The sequence below is a fragment of the Octopus sinensis genome, linkage group LG14 (assembly GCF_006345805.1).
Source record: "Octopus sinensis linkage group LG14, ASM634580v1, whole genome shotgun sequence".
Lineage (NCBI taxonomy): Eukaryota > Metazoa > Mollusca > Cephalopoda > Octopoda > Octopodidae > Octopus > Octopus sinensis.
Window position 1 is genome coordinate 62,593,163 of NC_043010.1, and position 20,986 is coordinate 62,614,148.

General features: G+C 42.1%; 2 protein-coding genes across 3 annotated transcripts in view; both read left to right on the forward strand.

Moving 5' to 3' along the window:
• The window catches only part of LOC115219444 (zinc finger protein 91-like), a 37,632-nt gene extending 27,862 nt beyond the window's left edge, over positions 1-9,770 (forward strand). Inside the window, exons 2-4 of the mRNA XM_029789609.2 lie at positions 3,695-3,816; positions 3,994-4,061; positions 4,522-9,770. Of these exons, the coding sequence (XP_029645469.2) occupies positions 3,695-3,816; positions 3,994-4,061; positions 4,522-6,252 (1,921 nt within the window). The 3' untranslated portion in view covers positions 6,253-9,770. The remainder of the gene's footprint in view (positions 1-3,694; positions 3,817-3,993; positions 4,062-4,521) is intronic.
• Positions 9,771-19,991: 10,221 nt separating this feature from the next.
• LOC115218848 (zinc finger protein 358) overlaps positions 19,992-20,986 on the forward strand; it is a 27,323-nt gene continuing 26,328 nt past the window's right edge. The window contains exon 1 of one of the 2 annotated variants that reach the window (XM_029788795.2): positions 19,992-20,253. The gene's annotated coding sequence lies outside the window, so the exon portion shown is untranslated. Of the gene's footprint in view, positions 20,254-20,556 lie in introns of those variants that run through there. The other variant, XM_029788796.2, reaches the window with a different exon arrangement.

Genomic DNA, 20,986 nt, shown 5'->3' on the forward strand with positions numbered 1-20,986 from the left:
ATATTTTGACAAATTAAATTTTGAATGTTGAAGTGAATCTAACGGTTTTTGTGTGTTTCTTAAATGGCTTCCAAACACCTTCCACGCTGCAATTGATATATACATACACACACACACATACGCACACATATTTATGTGCGTGTGCATGTTCCTTTGTGTCTGTGTTTGTCCTCCCTCTCCCTAATGCTTGACAACATTGCAGGGTAGGTGTGAGAGAACAGATCCGGCTACTTTGAACATAGATCGAGTAGGATTTTCAACTGGATATGACCGGTTTAAATGCTTAAGGCTTAAACATAGTTGATTTAAACAACTCTGTTCCACCGACCACATCACTTATGATTGTATCATCATCATCCACTTTCCCTGCTTCTATGATTCTGACAGGATTTGTTGAGGCAGAATTCTTCGTTATGGCTCTGTGCCCTTCCTTGTTGCTAACCTTCCCCCGTCTCTGAGCAACGTAGCATTTCCCCATGGCTGGATATGTTTTTATGGCAGATTGGACATGAACAACACTGCTTCTATGACTTCTAACACTCATTTACAATTATCAAATGACGTTGGCTGTGTGGTAAGAAGCTTGCTTCCCAACCGCATGGTTCCGGGTTCATCTCACTGCATGGCACCTTGGCCAAGCATCTTCTACTATAGCCTTTGGTTGACTAAAGCCTTGTGAGTGGATTTCGGTGAATGGAAACTGAAAGAAGCCCATCGTATGTGTGTGTGTTTTCGTTTATGTTTGCCCCACCAACCCACCACTTCTTGATAACCAGTGTTGGCGTGTTTATGTCACTGTAATCTAGCAGTCTGACAAAGGGGACTGATAGAATAACTACCAGACTCTGAAAAAATGATAAATACTGAGGGTTGGTTCATTTGACTAAAATATTCTTCCAAGTGATGCCCCAGCATGGCCGCTGTCTAATGACTGAAACAAGTAAAAGATAAAAGATATATATATAGGCGCAGGAGTGGCTGTGTGGTAAGTAGCTTGCTTACCAACCACACGGTTCCGGGTTCAGTCCCACTGCGTGGCACCTTGGGGAGTGTCTTCTACTATAGCATCGGGCCGACCAAAGCCTTGTGAGTGGATTTGGTAGACGGAAACTGAAAGAAGCCTGTCGTATATATATATATGTGTGTGTGTGTGTGTGTTTGTCTGTCTTTGTCCCCCCAACATCGCTTGACAACCGATGCTGGTATGTTTACATCCCCGTTACCTAGCGGTTCGGCAAAAGAGACCGATAGAATAAGTACTGGGCTTACAAAGAATAAGTCCTGGGGTCGATTTGCTCGACTAAAAGGTGGTGCTCCAGCATGGCCGCAGTAAAATGACTGAAACAAGTAAAAGAGAAAGAGAGTATATATACTCACACACACACACATATATATACATATGTGGTTATATTTTATCAGTTCTGATGCTCCAATTCCTTTCTACCCCTTATTATTTACCATTCCATTCCACGGTTGCAGCCTTGAATGGTACCGATGCCATATTGCTACCTCTGTGAGAAGAAATTGGTAGTTCCTTTCTCAAACATTCACCATTTTTGATTAAAGGAATGTTGTGGGTGATCGTCCATAAGTCTTCTTAGGGTGGCATGTAACCAATTTATGCAAAAAAAGGGGGACGGAGATGTGGAAGTCTAATCCTTAGGCTGCTATTTTATTTAACCACCCTGGAAAGATGAAAGGCAAATTGGGCCCCAGTAGGGTTTGAACTCAGAAAACAACAAATTAGAACCGTTTTAGCTGACACTTCAATAACTGCCAAATTCCCCATTTCTCCAACGTTGAAATATTTGTGAAGGTGCTGTAAAGTTCTTGGCTTTAAGGGTATTCTTGTGAAGGGCCTGGTTAGGGGCCCTGACCGTTGAAGTTTGTTTACAGGGCTTAGAAAAACTGAGGGATTGCTGCAAAAAGTGTGAATCTTAGGGGAACATCATCCTCCTCCTCCTCATCATCGTTTAACATCTGTTTTCCATGCTGGCGTGGGTTGGACGGTTTGACTGGGGTCTGGAGAGTCAGCAGCTGCACCAGGCTCCATTCTGATCTGGCAGAGTTTCTACAGCTGGATGCCCTTCCTCATGCCAACCACTCCAAGAGTGTAGTGGGTGCTTTTTACGTTCCACTAGCACAGGAGCCAGTCAGGCGGTCCTGGCATCAATTATGTTTGGATAGTGCTTTTTACGTGCTACAGGCACCGGGACCGGTCAGTGTGCTATGGCATTGGACACATTCGGGTGGTGCTTTTAATGTACCACCGGTAGAGGAGCCAGTCAGGCAGCCCTGGCATTGATCACATTCGGATAGTGCTTTCTATGTGCCACCAGTACAGAAGCCAGTCAAGGGACACTGGCATCGGCCACGTTCGGGTGGTGCTTTTTACATGCTACGGGTATGGCATCGGCCATGTTCAGGTGGTGCTTTTTACATGCCACTCTGCAGATGAGCCAGTCAGGCGGCCCTGACATCGATCATATTCAAATAGTGCTTTCTATGTGCTGCTGGTACAGGAGCCAGTCAGGGGACACTGGCATCAGCCATGTTCAGGTGGTGCTTTGTACATGCTATGGGCACAGGATCCAGTCAGGGGGCTATAGCATCGGCCACGTTCGGGTGGTGCTTTTTACATGCCACTCCGCAGAAGAGCCAGTCAGGTGGCTCTGGCATCGATCACGTTCAAATAGTGCTTTCTATGTGCCACCGGTACAGAAGCCAGTCAGGGGAGACTGGCATCAGCCATGTTGAGGTGATGCATTTTACGTGCCACATTGACTAAAATGATAATTAACTCCTCGTAATTAATTAGTTTCAGATGTTGGCACAAGACCAGCAATTTCTGTGAGGTTGGAGAGTTGATTGCATCCACCCCAGTACTCAACTGGTACTTACTTTATCCTTCCTCAAAAGGATGAAAGACAAAGTCGATCTCCGCAGAATTTGAACTCAGAATGTAGAGTCGGAAGAAATGGTGCGAAGCATTTTGTCCCGATGCAGTAATCATTCTGCCAGTTTGCTCCTCAGCCATTTGTTTAATATTGAAACACGACAATGGTTTCAAATGTTGGCGCAAGGCCAGCAAGTTCAGGAGTGGGGGGACATTGATTACATCAACCCCAGTGCATGACTGGTACATATTTTAGCAGCATTTTGTCCAGTGTGCTAACAACTCTGCCAACTCACCTCCTTTATGCCGGAATGTAATATGGGTTTCAAATTTTGGCACAAGGTCAGCAAGTTGATTACATCAGCCCCAGGGCTCAGAATGTAAGGGCAAACGAAATACCACCAGGTATTTTATTCAACATGTAAATGATTCTGTCTGTTTGCTGCTTTAATGGAATATTGAAATCTTTCTTGCTGTTTCTTTGTCTCTTTCTCTCTCTCTCTCTCTCTCTCTCTCTCTCTCTCTCTCTCTCTCACTCTGTCTGTTTGTTTCTCTTCCTCTCTCTCTCTCTCACACAGTGTTTGTCCCCCTACCTTTATCTCTGTCTGTGTTTGTACCTCTCTCTCATTCTGTTTGTCCTTCTACCTCTCTCTCTCTCTGTCTGTGTTTGTACATCTCTCTCTCACTCTCTTTGTCCCTCTACCTCTATCTCTCTCTGTTTGTACCTCTACCTCTCTCTCTCTTTTTCCCTCTCTCCTTTATATCTCTCATAATTCTCTAACTTGTATCTTGCCGCAGGTTCACCTGTCTGCCTATCACCTGGCTGATGCTCTGCTACGAGATGATGTCCCGCAATTGGAGATCTTCTGACTTGATTCTGACCCAGCAACAACCAGTTTATAATTCCAGCAAACCCGACCGTTTGTGTGTCTATTGCTTTCACCTTCATCAACTTTAAGAAGGAGGAGAAAAAAAACAAAGGATTACTTTCAAGTCCCTTCCCAGATCTGAACTCTTCTTATGCATAATATCTCATCATCTCCACATTTTTAATTACTACAAGAGGAAATTTTAATGTTTTATATTATATTTTATAGACATCTTTTTTGACATCTTTGGACCCTACACTGGAGGGAGCACTTACACCTTTAGAATAATGGGATTGGTTTGTTTAGGTTATTGATAAATCATTGGAATGTACCCTGTTTGACTGACCATAGGTGGACTGTGCACTGTACATCTGCCATTATCTTCTCATTTGTTAATTGGGATTAATTGGGTGACTACAAGAATATAAGAATACATTGAGTCCAAGATTTGGCAGTGGTGCCAGCACACACACACACACACACACACATTTGGTATGTGTTAAGATCAGAGTTAAAACATTCCAGGATGTATAAAATGTGAAAGACTGAAGAAGTTTCTGGAAATTTCCAAACCTATGTTGTAGGTGATAATATTAATAATAACATTAAGAATACAGAATAATAATTATTATTAATAATTATATTAATAATAATATTAATAATTATAATAATAATAATAATAATAATAATAATAATAATAATAGTAGTAGTAATAATATAGTAATAACGGTTATAATATAGATAATAGTGTAAAAGAGCAAAGTGACGATGTACCAGATGCAGTGTGGGGGAAAGCAACAACAGTTTAACAACAACTGTTGTGGTATTAATAATGATAGTCAGGCTGAGGTACACACTTGCGGTGGAACGGCATCACAGAACGGATTTACAAACTTTATGGAGCTGATCAAGAAACCAGACAAGTCCCGGGACAAACCTTTCAAATGTGGAATATGCCGTAAAGGATTTACGTTGAAAGCCTACCTGAATCGACACCTGTTGGCCCCTGAGCCCGGTAAACACTTCCCCTGCAGTTATTGCAGCAAGATCTTTCCGCAGAGGGACCGCCTCGAGACGCACGAACGCACTCACACGGGGGTCAAGCCGTTTGTCTGCAACATCTGCTCCAAGTCGTTTTCACAGAAGTCACACCTGAACACCCACAAGCACGTCCACACCGGCACAAAGTCGCCAAACGCCGTCGACCGGAGCATGAAGCGCCGCAAGACCCTGGCGATGACCATGATGATGAATTCCATGCAACAGCATCAGCAGCAGCAGCAGCAACAACAACAACAACAGCAGCAGCAGCAACATCATCACCACCATCAGCATCACCAGCACCACCAACAACATCAGCACCACCTTCAACATCAGCATCAGCATCAACACCAGCATCAACACCACCAACATCAACACCAGCATCAACACCACCAACATCAGCATCAGCATCATCAACACCAGCATCATCAGCATCATCATCAGTTCCATCATTTCGAGAACCACAGCAAGACCTGCCCCCAGCATCTTAACCAGGTGGGCAAACGTAAAAGCGGGCCCGGCAGCGCAGATAAACCCTTTAAGTGTGATGTATGCCGGAAAGGCTTCACCCTGAAGGCCTACCTCAACCGTCACTTATTGGCTCCTGATACAGGTAAACACTTCCCTTGCTCTTACTGCCACAAGGTTTTTCCCCAAAGGGACCGACTGGAGAATCACGAAAGGACTCATACTGGGGTGAAACCATTCCATTGTACAATTTGTGGCAAGAACTTTGCCCAAAAGTCCCATTTAAACAAGCACCAAAATGTGCACAAAGCGGACCGGATGTCAGCAACCAGTGTGCCTTCAGCTTCAGTCACATCAACCTCGTCGTCATCGGGCGCTAACCAAGCCCCAAACCTTCCTAAACCTCCATCGATGATTTCACCTCAAGCTTCGTCATCTTCAGGGACCTACACTACCCAGATGATTAACCAAACTGCGGCGATCCACAAACAGGCTGTTATGACAACAAACACACAGTATTCACAACAGCAGATCAAATATTCTACTGCGGCCCCACAGCAGCAGCAGCAGCAACAACAGCAGCAACAACAACAACAACAACAACAACAGCAACCAGCTGCCCAGAAAGATCCATCGACAATGTCGGCCTGCTCGCATCAGATGATGCATCAACATGCGCCGCTAAGGCAACAACAGCAGCAACAGCCGCAGCAGCAGCAGCAGGCGCCGCCGCCGCCGCCTCCGCCACCATCTCAGCAGTCATCGAACATGACTGCAACCTCGACAATGAACACGGCCACCTACCATCAACAGATGGTGCCGCAAAGAGCTGCTGAGAATAATTACAACTGGAAGCGTAACGCTGCCATAACGGCCAACTGGAATGCAGGCTGGACCAACACATCGAACCCGACTTATGGCCAGAGGAAATGCGAGAGCCAGGAGGCTGTCCACAACATTCAGACATTGATGCAGTGAAACCAGCTTGAAGATGAGGAAGAGTAAGAGCAAGAAGAGGCATACGGAATGGATTACTGAATTAATAAGTGAATAAGCTGTGTCTGAGTGAGGCACAGTGGGTGAGAGGTATAGGTGGTGGACTGTTGACAATGCGGTCACCAGTTCAAACCTTAGTGCAACTAATGTGTTGTGTCCCTGCACAAGACATGTAGCTGTGTTTGCCCCGCAACTTCATGGGGTTCAGCAGTTGGTGGCTGGAAGGGCAGCCAACGAGAAAACAATTTGATTGCTCCAACAAAAAGTCAAAAGATATCCTAGTCATGATAGCTTTGGAAAATGGATTAAAAAAAAAGATTAAACTACAATAAACAAAACAAAAACATATCGCTTAACAATTGATACACCACCACAAGTGTCTATATAAATATCTACACACTTGCTAGAAGTGGTGGATATATAAAACGAGAAGTTCAGATCAAGTATTTGAGCTCAAACATTTCTGTCATTGAGTCAGAACAACATATTTGAGACCTTGGCTCAAGTATCTGTATTAATCATTTAAGGATCTTGGCTCATGAAACCATTAAAAACATGTGGAGACTTAGCTCAAACATCTGTATAATCATTTGGAGATCTTGACCTCAATCGGTCATTAAAAACATTTGGAGACTTGGTTCAAGTATCTGTTTAAAACATGTAGGATCTTGGCTCAAGCAACTGTTAAAAACATGTAGGGTCTTGGCTCAAGCAGCCAGCAAAACATTTGGAGGTCTTAGTTCAAACATTTGGGGATCTTCGCTCAATCTGTCATTAAAAACATTTGGAGACTTGGCTCAAGCATCTGGTTAACCAATTGGAATCTTGGCTCAAGCTACCATTTAAAACATGTAGGGTCTTGGCTCAAGCAGCCAGCAAAACATTTGGAGGTCTTAGCTCAAGCATCTGTTTTAACTCTTTGGAATCATGGCTCAAGCAGCCATTTAAAACAATTTGGTATTTTTGAATTCAGTTATTTGTGCAAACATTTAAGACCTCTATTCGATTGTCCACATAAAAACTTGAGACATCATTTCAATAACCTGTTTAATGAATATTTTTTTTTTTTAATCTCTATTCTCTGTAAAGACCTTAACTCCAATACCTGTATCAACAGTGACTCAGTTTGTTGATTCCTGAGAAAAACCAACACACACAAATCCACACATGAATATGAATTAAAGTAAAAGCCATTGACTTGTTTACTGTTTCTCTTTTTTGAGATATTTTCCTTATTAAAATAATAATAAAACTAAAAAAAAACAAAACGAAATAGCATCCTAATTCGTTATCCACCATCTTAATTGCTGGTTCAATGTCCAGCATGTGGAACCTCAGTATGGTCACTCTAAATGCTAGAAATAGCAGCCAAATTTCCTCCAACCGCCCCTCGCACTTTTAAAAAGGAAAGCGAGATTGGAGGATGCAGTCCTCATTACACTTTGACATAACACAAAGATGAGATAATCAAAGCTTTTACACCTTTGATCATGAGTTTCCTAAATCATTGCTGGCCTGGGGTTAAACAGTGACAAGATTGAGAAGATTCCCTAAGGCAAATTTTAACCTTTTTGATACCAACCCACCCGAAACTACCCCTGGTTCTGCAATAAAAACTATTTTAAGGATGATCTAAGTCAAAACCTACCAGAGAAATTTACTGTTGATTTCTGTTCTAAACTATAACTTAATGAAACAATTATTTTACTAAATTCTTCTTTATTTTCAAAATTAATTGGAACCAAGACAGAAATATGGTAACAAAAGGGTTAAAAAAAAAAGAGTTCTTTGGAATGGAAACTGCTTTGGATTTAAGAATAAAAATAAAAAAACCTCAAAGAAAAAACTCCTTTATTTCTGTGAGCTGGAATTGAACTGAAAACCTTGCAGTCATCAGCCTGTTGCATTGGCTCACATCAAAGTGTGCGTGTGTATGAAGGCATGCTTGCACATACACATTTGTATATTCTTTTACTGTTTTCCTTCATTGGACCGTGGCCATACTGGGGCACCACCTTTATGGGTTTAGTCTGTCATATCAACCCTAATACTTATTTTGTCCTGCTCCACTTGTTGAACTGCTAAGTTACAGGAGACAAACGGACACAACTTGAATATCAGTGGATTTTAGACCGGTGTAAACATAAATGCTGACACACATACACACCTACATATACACACACAGTACATACACTATGTCTCAGTCAGACTGGCTGACAACAGGTGCCACTTGACAGGTGAATGGTCAGTATACTTTTCTTTTACTTGTTTCAGTCATTAGACTGTGGCCATGCTGGGGCACTGCCAAGAAGGACTTTTAGTCAAATAAATTGACCCAATTACTATTTCTTTTTTTTCAAGCCTGGTAATTATTCTATCAGTCTCTATTACCAAACTGCTAAGTTACAGGTCATAAATACATCAAACCAGTTGTCAACGGATGCTGGGCCATAGATAAAAAGATACACACACACACGCACACACACATATATATATATATATAACAGGCTTCTTTCAGTTTCCGTCTGCCAAATCCACTCTCAGGGCTTTGGTCGACCCAAGCCTATAGTAGAAGACACTTGTCCAAGGTGCCATGCAGTGGGACTGAACCTGGAACAACATTGTCCCAATTTTTCCCTCCACAACACTCATATAAACATGCTCACTCCCACACCCGTGCCAATGTGCCCACGTATGGAAGTCCACAGGGGAAAAGCAAAGATGGGGAAATGGTTCTTGAAATACCAAAGATGGAATAAAAGATTTCATTGAAGCTTAAAAGACTTTACATGGCTGTTACTCAGAGTTTCATGTAACAATCGTCAGACAGTTGAGAAGTTTTTTCTGTTTCAATAAAACACTATACATACACAATTACACACACATACGTTAGTGGTTGGTGTCAGGAAGGGCATCCAGCTGTAAAAATCCTGCCAAAACAGTCACAGAAGTCCGGTGCAGGATTCAGCCTGGCTGGTTCTTGCGGTACCATCCCACCCATGCTAGCATGGAAGGTGGACGTTAAACGACGACGATGATGATATATATATGTATATACATATTTTGGCACTTGGCTACAACGACAAAGGTTCCGGTTCATCTGACCAATGGAACCGCCCGCTTGGGAAATGAATGTGCAAGTGGCTGAGCACTCCACAGACACACATACCTAGGGTGATTCAGAGGGACAAGGCTGGCCCTGTGAAATACAGGTACTACTCATTTTTGCCAGCAGAGTGGACTGGAGCAACGTGAAACAAAGTGTCTTGCTCAAGGACAAAACAATTGTGAGCCAGATTACTGAACCACACACTTTCCCTATATATATATATATATATATATATATATATGTGTGTGTGTGTGTGTGTACACACATATACATGGTTTTCTAGGGAATGTTAGTTGAGTTAGTTTAGCTTCTTATCCAGGGGAAGATTTACTTCTCATTTGTTCTTTCTGGGGCTAAACACTCATCTTCTGACCGTTATTTAAAACAAAGACAAACCTATTAACAACAGCAAATGTGTTTTTTATAACTTCAACAATCAACATTGTGTATTTTCATAAAAATAATGAAAACTTTTTTTTTTTTTGTGTCTATGTTTGAAAAAAATGTTGCAGATTTGAAATTATAAAATGGACTGAAATTTCAATGAGATCGATAAATGAAATTTTAAATTAAAATTCAGATTCTGATTTAAAAAAAAAAAGAAAAGAAAAATGTTGATCTTCTTTGTTTGGTCTTTTATTTTTTAACCCTTTAGCATTTAAACCAGCCCTTACTGGTCCCAAATATTCTCCCTTTTTTATGTTCAAACCAGCCAGATCCAGCCTCTCACACCTACCCTAAAATGTCATTTTCAAAATAAACAATCACATCATCGTAATTTCAAAGCTACAAAATAATGCCTAATGAATTAGAAGCAATTTTAATGAAGAAACATGACATTTGACAGAGAAATCTCAATGCTAAAGGGTTAATGTTTCTTTTTTTGTATATTTTTCGTTGTTTTACTATTTTACTGTTTTCTTTCAGTGGATACAAAACAGCAAAAATTGTCATGTTGGGGGTGAATGTATTTTCTTTGTTTCCTTAAATTGTTTTCGATGGTGAATGGCATGGTAAGATCATAGGAGAGGATTGAGCATAATATTTTAGGGCACGTTCCGACTTGTTTCTGCATTGAAATCCTGTGAAGGTCACCATTGCTTCTCATCGTTTCAGAGTTGACAAAAAACTTCAGTCAAGAACTAGAGTTGATGGTAACAGCCTATTCCTTCCCCTCAAAAATTGCTGGCCTTGTGTCTACATTACTAACTGTTCTCATGCCGGTGGCACGTAAAAGCACCCACTACACTCTCGGAGTGGTTGGCATTAGGAAGGGCATCCAGCTGTAGAAACTCTGCCAGATCAAGATTGCAGCCATCTGGTTCACCAGTCCTCAGTCAAATCGGCCAACCCATGCTAGCAAGGAAAGCAGATGTTAAACGATGATGATAATGTTGTTATTAAGGCAGCAAGCTGGCAGAGTTGTTAGCATGCGGGGCAAAATGCTTAAAGGTATTTCGTCTGCCGCTACGTTCTGAGTTCAAATTCCACCGAGGTTGACTTTGCTTTTCATCCTTTTGGGGTCGATTAAATAAGTACTAGTTATGCACTGGGGTCGATATAATCGACTTAATCCGTTTGTCCTTGTTCGTCCCCTCTGTGTTTAGCCCCTTGTGGGTAGTAAAGAAATAGGTATTGCGTCCATATCAAGACAATTATCCCCCCATAGGACAATCCCTCCCCCGCTGATGACAGTTACTCCCTTGGCTGATTACCCCCTCTCCAATACATTTAAGAAGTTTTAAATCATCATCTGTTATCCTCAGGGCTAAATGTCCCAGACCCATTTCAACTGTCTTCATTTTCAGAGTTCAAATTCTGCCAAGGTTGACTTTTGTCTTTCATCCATTTGGAGTCGATGAATTGAGTACCAGTGAAACACTGGGGTCGATGTAGTCAACTTGTGTGTCCCCCACCCAGATTTCAGGCGACAAAATGTTTAGCGGTATTTTGCCCATTGCTACGTTCTGAGTTCAAATTCTGCCGAGGTCAACTTTGCCTTTCATCCTTTCAGGGTCGATAAATTTCAGGCCTTGTGCCTATAATAGGATTATTATTATTATTAAGGTGGTGAGCTGGCAGAAACGTTAGTGCTCCTGACAAAATGATTAATCTTTATGCTCTGAGTTCAAACCCTGCTGGGGTTGACTTTACCTTTCGTCCTTTCAGGGTCAATGAAATAAGAACTGGTGAAACACTGAGCTCAAAAATGCAATCGCTTTGCTCCCTCCATGCCTTGTGCCTATAATAGAATATATTATTATTATTAAGGTGGAAAACGCTTAGCAGTATTTTATCTGTTTTCATGTTCTAAGTTTAAATTTCAACGTCAACTTTGCCTTTCATCCTTTCAGGGTCGATGTAATCGGCTAACCTGTTGCCCCCAAATTTCAGGCCGTCTGCCTGTTGTAGAAAGAAGTATATTTATTATGGCAACATGCCAGACAAACTACTTAGTGGTATTTCATCCACGTTTACATTCTGAGTTTAAATTCTGAGGTCAGCTTGCCTTTCATCCTTTCGGGGTCGATTAAATAAGTACCAGTAAATCACTGGAGTCGATATATATTTCTTTACTACCCACAAGGGGTCAATGTAATTGACTTAATCCCTTTGTCTGTCCTTATTTGTCCCCTCTATGTTTAGGCCCCTGTGGGCTATAAAGAAATAAAATATTTTCTTTTGAACTAAGTTTTTTCCTCCATCACTTAGCCCATGATTAATTGAAGGGAAAGGAAAGAGTGAAAGAAAGGGAGAGTAAATGAGGGAGAGTGCTGTATATTAAAGTCTATAAAATTGTGAATTAAGTAACCAATTTCTTTCTGTTTTCAATTATTAGTAGATGAGCAATTATCTTTTGATACCGACACAACACAGGCCATGCTTACAGGTGTTTTGCATGAAGTTTTCAGAAATAACCCAATAAGCTTACTATTAATTCTCTTTTACTTGTTACAGTCATTTTGACTGCGGCCATGCTGGAGCACTGCCTGTAGTCGAGTAAATCGACCCCAGGACTTATTCTATGGAAGCCTAGTACTTATTCTGTCGGTCTCTTTTGCCGAACTACTAAGTTACGGGGACGTAAAACACACCAACATCGGTTGTCAAGCGATGTGGGGGGGGGACAAACATATACACACACACACACACACACACATATATATATATATATATATATATACATATATACGACGGGCTTCTTTCAGTTTCCGTCTACCAAATCCACTGAAGGTTTCGGTCGGCCCGAGGCTATAGTAGAAGACACTTGCCCAAGGTGCCACACAGTGGGAATGAACCTGGAACCTTGTGGTTGGTAAGCAAGCTACTTACCACACAGCCACTCCTGAGAAATATTCACGGGTCCTACTAGCTATTATAATTAGTAGAGTGTTAGACAAAATATCTGTACTTGTGAACCAAGATGTCCTGTTCACTGCTGCAATGCTTTTAACCCATTTCTTACTCTATCTCTCTTGAAATGCACTGCTTTTGTTTCAGCTAATTCTGAGAATAATGAACAATTTAACCCTTTCGTTACTGTATTTCTTTTGAGATGCTCTGTGTTTCTTTCAATTACTTTAAATATAACAAATAATTTAGTAAAATAAACTTAGTTATCATTCAGCTAGTGTTAGGAACATAAATTGTGACTAAAGTTTGGTGGAAGATTTTAATTCAAAACTTATGAAAACAAGATATTTGTACTCAGAGCCAGAGTTGGTTTCAGCCAAGTTAATAACGAAAGGGTTAATAAACTTTGTTATTAATAAGGTGGTGTTTGGAATAGAAATTAACATGAAATGTTGAAGGAAAATTTTAATTTAGATGACTAATCCTTTTGTTACAGGCATGGCTGTGTGGTAAGTAGCTTGCTTATCAACCACCCGGTTCTGGGTACAGTCCCATTGCATGACACCTTGGGCAAATGTCTTCTACTATAACCTCAGGCCGACCAAAGCTTTGTGAGTGGATTTGGTGGATGGAAACTGAAAGAAGCCCATCATATATATGTGTGTGTGTATTTATGTTTGTCCCCGCACCATCGTTTGACAACTGATGTTGGTGTGTTTACGTCCCCGTAACTTAGCAGTTCAGCAAAAGAGACTGATAGAATAAGTACTAAGCTTACAAAGAATAATTCCTGGGGTCGATTTGTTTGACTAAATGTGGTGCTCCAGCATGGCCACTGCTAAATGACTGAAACAAATAAAAGAATATTTCCGTTGAAATACACTGACTTGGTTTCAGTTAATTTAGTAAAATAATTTTGTCATTATTAAACTAGCATTTGGAACATAAATTAACATGGAAATTATAGGGAAGGTTTTAATTTAACCCTTTAGAATTTAAACCGGCCAACTCCAGCCAAAATATTGTTCCTGTTATATGTTAAAACTGGCCAGATCTGGCCTTTTGTACCAATCATACAATATCATTCTAGAAATTACCAGTTATTTTTATTTATGCGCCCTTTTCAAGCCTAGCCAGGCTCATGGCCCCGGTTTCCCGGTTTCTATGGCACATGTGTTCCCCAGCTGGACGGGACGCCAGTCCATCGCAGCGTTACTCATTTTTGCCAGCTGAGTGGACTGGAGCAACGTGAAATGAAGTGTTTTGCCCAAGAACACAACGCATCGCCCTGTCCAGGAATCGAAACCACAATCTTAAGATCATGATGCTGACACCCTAACCACTAAGCCACGCACCTCCACACCAGTTATATGCTAGGGCTGATTTAATCAGCTATCCTCTTCCTCAGTTTTTCAGTCTTGTTCCTAAATTAGTGAAATGGTGGAACTGTTGGCGCATCTGACAAAATACTTTGTGCTATTTTTCCGCATTTTTATATTGTGAGTTCAGATCCTGCCCAGTTGAACTTCTCCTTTCATGCTTCTGAGGTTGATAAAGTACCAGTCATGTAGTCATCATCATCATCATTATTAATCATCATCATTGTTAATCACCGAGTCCTGGGACTCTGAGAGCCAGTTACCCGGTTTCCATGGTGTCTCCGTGACTGAGATCGCAACATTGCCCCTGGATGGGATGTCAGTCCATTGTAGAGTGACTCATTTACAGCTGAGTGGACTGAGGCAACATGAAATGAAGAGTTTTGATCGCGAACACAATGCACCACCACCAAATCTGTGAATTGAAACCGTAATCATCAGTGCAACATCCTAACCACTAGGCCGCGTGCCTTCACCATTATGGGGTTGATTTGATTGACTTTGTGGCCCCATGGTCTACAAAAGAAATATGTTTTCAATTTTTGTGTGACCTGGGGTAACTTTTTAATGAGGGGTCCCCAAACTATACACAGTTTAAAGCAATGGTTCGTTAAGATTTTGAATTTGTAATATAATAAATTATTCTTTCCAAGATCAAATTATTCATGTACCCCAAGTATGGTACAGATTGATCGAGACATTTGAGCGTAGATTGAGGACACATACATAGGGTATTTTATATATTAAGATAATAGGCAGCGAGCTGGCAGAAACCTTAGCTTGCCGGGTGAAATGCTAAGCAGTATTTCGTCTGAGTTCTGAGTTCAAATTCGACCGAAGTTGATTTAGCCTTTCATCCTTTCGGGGGTCGATTAAATAAGTACCAGTTACGCACTGGGGTCAATATAATCGACTTAATCCGTTTGTCCTTGTTTGTCTCCTCTGTGTGTAGCCCCTTGTGGGCAATAAAGAAATAAGATAACAACCAGAGCAAATAAATTAAGTTTAATGTTTCGTCATCCTGGGGTGTCCAATGGACAATTCTGGTTTCATAAAATTAGAATTTTCCTTGTTTTCTAAGCAAGAACACAAATATCAAAAATACTTTGGCTTAGCGGTTTGAGCTGTGTGCCAAAAAGTTTAGGTTCAATTCTAATCAGAACTACACAGGATACTTATAAAACAGTTGAAAAATATTACAGGTGAATGTAATATTAGTTTCAAGTTTTGACACAAGGCCTGCAGGTGAGGGGTGGGGAGATGAGTTAATTAAGTCAACCCCAGAGTTTAATAATCATCGTTTAACATTCATTTTCCATGCTGGCATGGGTTGGACAGTTTGACAGGAGCGTCCAGGTTCCATGGCTTCTACAGCTGGATGCCCTCCCTAATACCATCCCCTTTACAGAGTATACTGGCTGCTTTTTATGCAGCAATGGCACAGGGGATTTTTATGTGGCCCCATCACCTATGAATCTGCAAGATTAGGGATGCTCAGCTGAAAAGGGTTGCAGGGGACAGGCCTGTATCCAAGGGCAACCATGCTTATACTTAGCTTGAAATGTCTTTTCAAGCACAGCAAACCACCAGGAATCTCGGTCCCCTGTCATCCCCTCTGTGGATCCCAGGAATCTCGGTCCCCTGTCATCCCCTCTGTGGATCCCAGGAATCTCGGTCCCCTGCCATCCCCTCTGTGGATCCCAGGAATCTCGGTCCCCTGCCATCCCCTCTGTGGATCCCAGGAATCTCAGTCCCCTTTCATCCCCTCTGTGGATCCCAGGAATCTTGGTCCCCTGTCATCCCCTCTGTGGATCCCAGGAATCTCGGTCCCCTGTCATCCCTTCTGTGGATCCCAGGAATCTCGATCCCCTGTCATCCCTTCTGTGGATCCCAGGAATCTCAGTCCCCTGTCATCCCCTCTGTGGATCCCAGGAATCTCAGTCCCCTTTCATCCCCTCTGTGGATCCCAGGAATCTCGGTCCTCGGTTATCCCCTTTGTGGATCCCAGGAATCTCGGTCCCCTGTCATCCCCTCTGTAAATCCCAGAAATCTCGATCCCCTGTCATCCCCTCTGTGGATCCCAGGAATCTCGGTCCCCTGTCATCCCCTCTGTGGATCCCAGGAATCTTGATCCCCTGTCATCCCCTTTGTGGATCCCAGGAATCTCAGTCCCCTGTCATCCCCTCTGTGGATCCCAACTGGTCTTTATTTTATTGACCCCGAAAGAGTAAAAGGTAAAGTCAACCCTGGTGGTATTTGAACCCAGGAGGAGAAATCGGAAGAAAAACCGTTAAGCCTTTTTTCTGTCATCATAACAACCTTACCACCTTACAAGTGAATATAATACTGCTTTCAAATTTTTGGCACAAGGCCGGCAATTTCAGAGGATGTGGTAATTCTGACCCCACTACTTATTTTATGGACCCCGAAATGTAAGGACGGACAGAATGTTGCTAAGTAATTTTTCCAGCATGGTTACAAGTCTGCTAGCTCCCTGCCTTACAAGTGAATATAATATTGATTTCAAATTTTGGCACAAGGCCAGCAATTTGGTGGAATGGGGCATGTCAATTACACTGGCACCAGTAGTCAACTGGTACTTATTTTATAAGCCCTGAAAGGATGAAAGACAAAGTCAACCCCTGCAGAAATTGAACTCAGAATGCAAAGACAGGCGCTAAGCATTTCACCGGGCATGCTAACGATTCTGCCAGTTTGACACCTTTCTAACAAAAGCAATACTGGTTTCATATTTTGGCACAAGGCCAGCAATTTTGGAGGGGGGGGGCAGGTAAATCAACTTCATTGACCCAAGAGCTCAGATCATACTTATTTTACTGACCCCCAAAAGGCCCTAAGTAATGCTTTTTACAATGTGTAGTTAAACCTGGAGCTGTTTCTGGACAATGACCGTAATTTAAATCATTTTGGAACTTGCTGTGTTGAAGTTTACTGAGGTTGGGTCAAGATTTTGAGGGAAATCCTTCCAGTTTACTGTTGGACATTTGAGCCAGCCAACTACAAGCATCATTGTCATCATCGTCAGCATCACCACCATCCTCATCGTCATCACCACCGTCATCGTCATCATTATTATCAGTACTATCACTAATATCATCATCATCATCACCACCACCATCACCGCTACCACTATTGTTGACATTATCATCATCATTATCTTCATCATCACCGCTACTAGAACCACCATCATCATCATCATCACTCTCACCACCACCACTACTATCATCATCATCGCTACCACCATTACCATTACCCTCAACACCATCACCACCACCACCACCACTACCAGCATCACCGTCATCACCACCACCACCACCACCATCAGCATCATCACTCTCACCACCACCACCACTACCAGCATCATCATCACTCTCACCACCACCACCACCACCAGCATCATCGTCATCATCATCAACATCATCTCCTTTGTCACCATCAATATCTTCACCACCCTCATAACTACCTCCAGTACAGGGTATTTTACAAAACCAACAGAAAACCTCTTTGTAAGTTAACCAACCTGCTAGAAATGACAACTAAGTCTCCCTCAAATACATACACTCCCATTTAAAAAAGGGACACATTTGAGAATGTAGTCTTAGATACACTTGATGATTGGTCTCCTAGATCAAGTCTGACCTAGGGCTAAATGACAACAGTGAGACACATGACCCCTTATGTTAATCTTCTCCTCCAGGTCCTAATTTTCATAATTTATTATCTCCATCCAACCATGCCCACCTCCACTTCCCAGAATATTGAAAGTTAATCGATGTCTTACCTCTTGGCAAGTGTAAAGAAAAACATAGGACAAAACGGTAGGAAAAAAAGGAGGATGGAAGGAAGAGAGAGAAAGAAAGGAAGAGAAATGAAGAAAGAGAGGGAGAGAAAGAAAGAAAGAGAGAGAGGGAGAGAAAGAATGAATGAAAGAAAGAAGGGAGAGAGAGAAAGATAGACAGAAAGAAAGAGGCAGAGAGAGAAAGAAAGAAAGAGAGGAAGGAAGGAAGATACAAAGAGAGAGAGAAAGAGAGAAACGAAGGAAGGAAGAGAGAGAGAAAGCAAGAAAGAGAGAAAGAAAGCAAGAAAGAGAGAAAGAAAGGAAGGAAGAGAGAAAGAAAGGAAGGAAGAAGTCCCCTGAGGGGAGTGTTGTGCTGTTGTTGTTGTTTGTTGACAGCCAAGACAGGATGTATCAGAGCTGGTCTTTTATTTATTTTTTTACTTGTTTCAGTCATTAGACTGCGGCCATGCTGGAGCACTGCTTTGAAGAGTTTTTAGTTGAATGAGTTGACCTCAGCACACTTTTTTTTTCTTTTAAGACAGGTTCTTATTCTGTTGGTCTCTTCTTGCTGAACTGTCAAGTTACAGGAATGTAAACACACCAACACCGGTTGTCAAACAGTGATGGGGGACAAACACAAACACACACACACACACACACACACATACATACATATACGACAGGCTTCTTTCAGTTTCTGTCCACCAAATCCACTCACAAGGCTTTGGTCGTCCCGAGGCCATAGAAGAAGACACTTGCCCAAGGTGCCATGCAGTGGGACTGAAACCAGAACGATGTGGTTGGTTAGCAAGCTTCTTACCACACAGCCATTCCTACCCCTATGGAAATTCTCAGGTCGCCCCATATTGATTCCTTACAGAAGCACAAGGCCTCAGTTTTGATGGAGAAGGAGTCTGGTCATTTAGACTGACCCAAGGAAGGGGAGTGGCTCTGACCATTTTGTCTTTATTTTTATTTTTCCTGGGATCTTTAAGATTGTGAAACAAGAAAGAAGAATCCTATCGGAAGTGGGTCCTGGCTCAAGTGTTTGCAGCAGGGTGGACAACTGACAGGCTAACTGAGTGATTCTCAAGTGGAATCCATATGACGCCTGGGGGTGGGGTCATATAAGATTTTTATTGTTAAAATTTACGTGCAATAAATTGATTAGGTTTTTACTATACACAAAATATTTTAACAAGTTCTTTTTATATAATTCCTAATAATATTTAATTATAAAAAACATAAGATTTTTTTTAATGGTTACAGGGGTCCACCAGAGTAAAACAGGAACCCAAGGAATCCATACGTAAAAAAAAAAAATGGTTGGGAACCACTGGCGTTAATTCTTACCGTAAAAGACTTGGAACAGTCTCGTTAACGACTTCTCACAGTTTCCATTAAATTTCATTCACAAACCTTTGATCGGCCAAAAGGCTATGGGAAAAGACAAGTATGCCGTGCAACGGGATCGAACCCCAGACCACGTAGTTGAGAAGCGAACTTCTTCACGCACAGCCAAAGTAGGATACTGTCACGGCTGGAATATCTTTGATTGTAGGCCAACTTGAGGGACTATTTACGTAATCGCCCTACTAGAAATAGAAGTCAAGTCACCATTAAATCATGTTTTACTTTCTTAAAAAGAAAGTGAAAAAAGAAGGAGACATTGAGTAAATTGTCTTAGATAAATAATATGAATAAGTAAGAAAAAACAGGATTGTCACAGCTGGATTGTCTTGTAGAGAACGACAACGACGCTGAACAACAATAACAGCGAAATATCTTTCTTGTGACGAGCTGTTGTGTTGCGTAGCGGAACTGAACCCGAAACTACGCAGTTGTAAAGCAAACTTCTTAGGCACACAGCCATTACGCGAAGACACGAATAAAAGACAAGAATGTCACGGTTAGATTGTCTCTGATCGTAGGTCTGCTCGATCGGAGCTATATCGAGTGTAAACAACAACGAGTGGAGTTATATGAAGGAAAGAGAGAAGAAGCCATCCATCCCTCCATCCATCCATCTCTCCATTCAGTCGGTTCTGACAGGGAGGAGGGGGGGTGTGGAGACGGTTCTCTCTCTCTCTCTCTCCCCCGCCGCCGCCCCGCCATCAATTTCGGACCTCCTGCACCAATCAGCTGGTGTCGAGGTGACCGGGAGTTGTCTCCCTTATGTTTACATGACTCCACAAGTGAACTACGTAGGTCTCAGGACGGAGGACAGGCTTCGAGCCTCTCATCTACCTCTCGCCTTCTCGGCTCTCAACACCTTCTACACGTCTGACAATTCGATAACATTTCTTGCCGTGTAGCCCACGTAGACATTGACCAGACTTTCGGTGAGTTTATTCGTTTCTTTCCTCCACTTTCATCGCTCTACACCATAACATTGTGTTTGTATTCGGAGGTTTTCTTTAATTATTCCTAACATCTTCACACTTTCTCCCTCCCTCCCTCTCACACTTTCTCTCTTTCTTTCTCTGAAACACACGCCCCCCTCTCACACACGCTCTCCCTCTCACACTTTCTCTCTTCCTCTCTCTATATTTATCCCCCTCTCCCTCTCTTCCTTATCCCTCCCTCCTCTTCACCTTTCTTCTCCCTTTCTTCCCTCTGTTCCCTCCTCTCCTCCCTCTACCTCACTTCTCTCCCTGTGTCCATTTTCTAACTTCTTTTCCTCCCCTCTTATCCCCCTCTCTCTCACTCTTACTCGTACTCTTTCTCCTTCCCCCTCACTCCAGTATAACTTCAGCTCTCCTCCCACCTCTTTCACTTCCCTGAGACTCGTAACATCTCCATCACCTCTTCCCCTTTCTCCCTCCCTCACTTCCCATTAACTCTATCCATATCACCCCTCTCACCCTCTCTTTCACTCTCTCTCCTCTCTTTCTCACTCATGTTTATGTTTAAATACTTGTGTCTTTCGATATCTCGCTCACAGAATTATCCCCCTCTCTCCCTATCCTACTCTCCCCCTCTCTCTCTCTAACTTTATCTCTCTCTTTCCTTATCTTCTCACTTTCTCTTATACTTCTCTACCAATCTTTTTCCCTTACCCTCTTTCTTTCAACC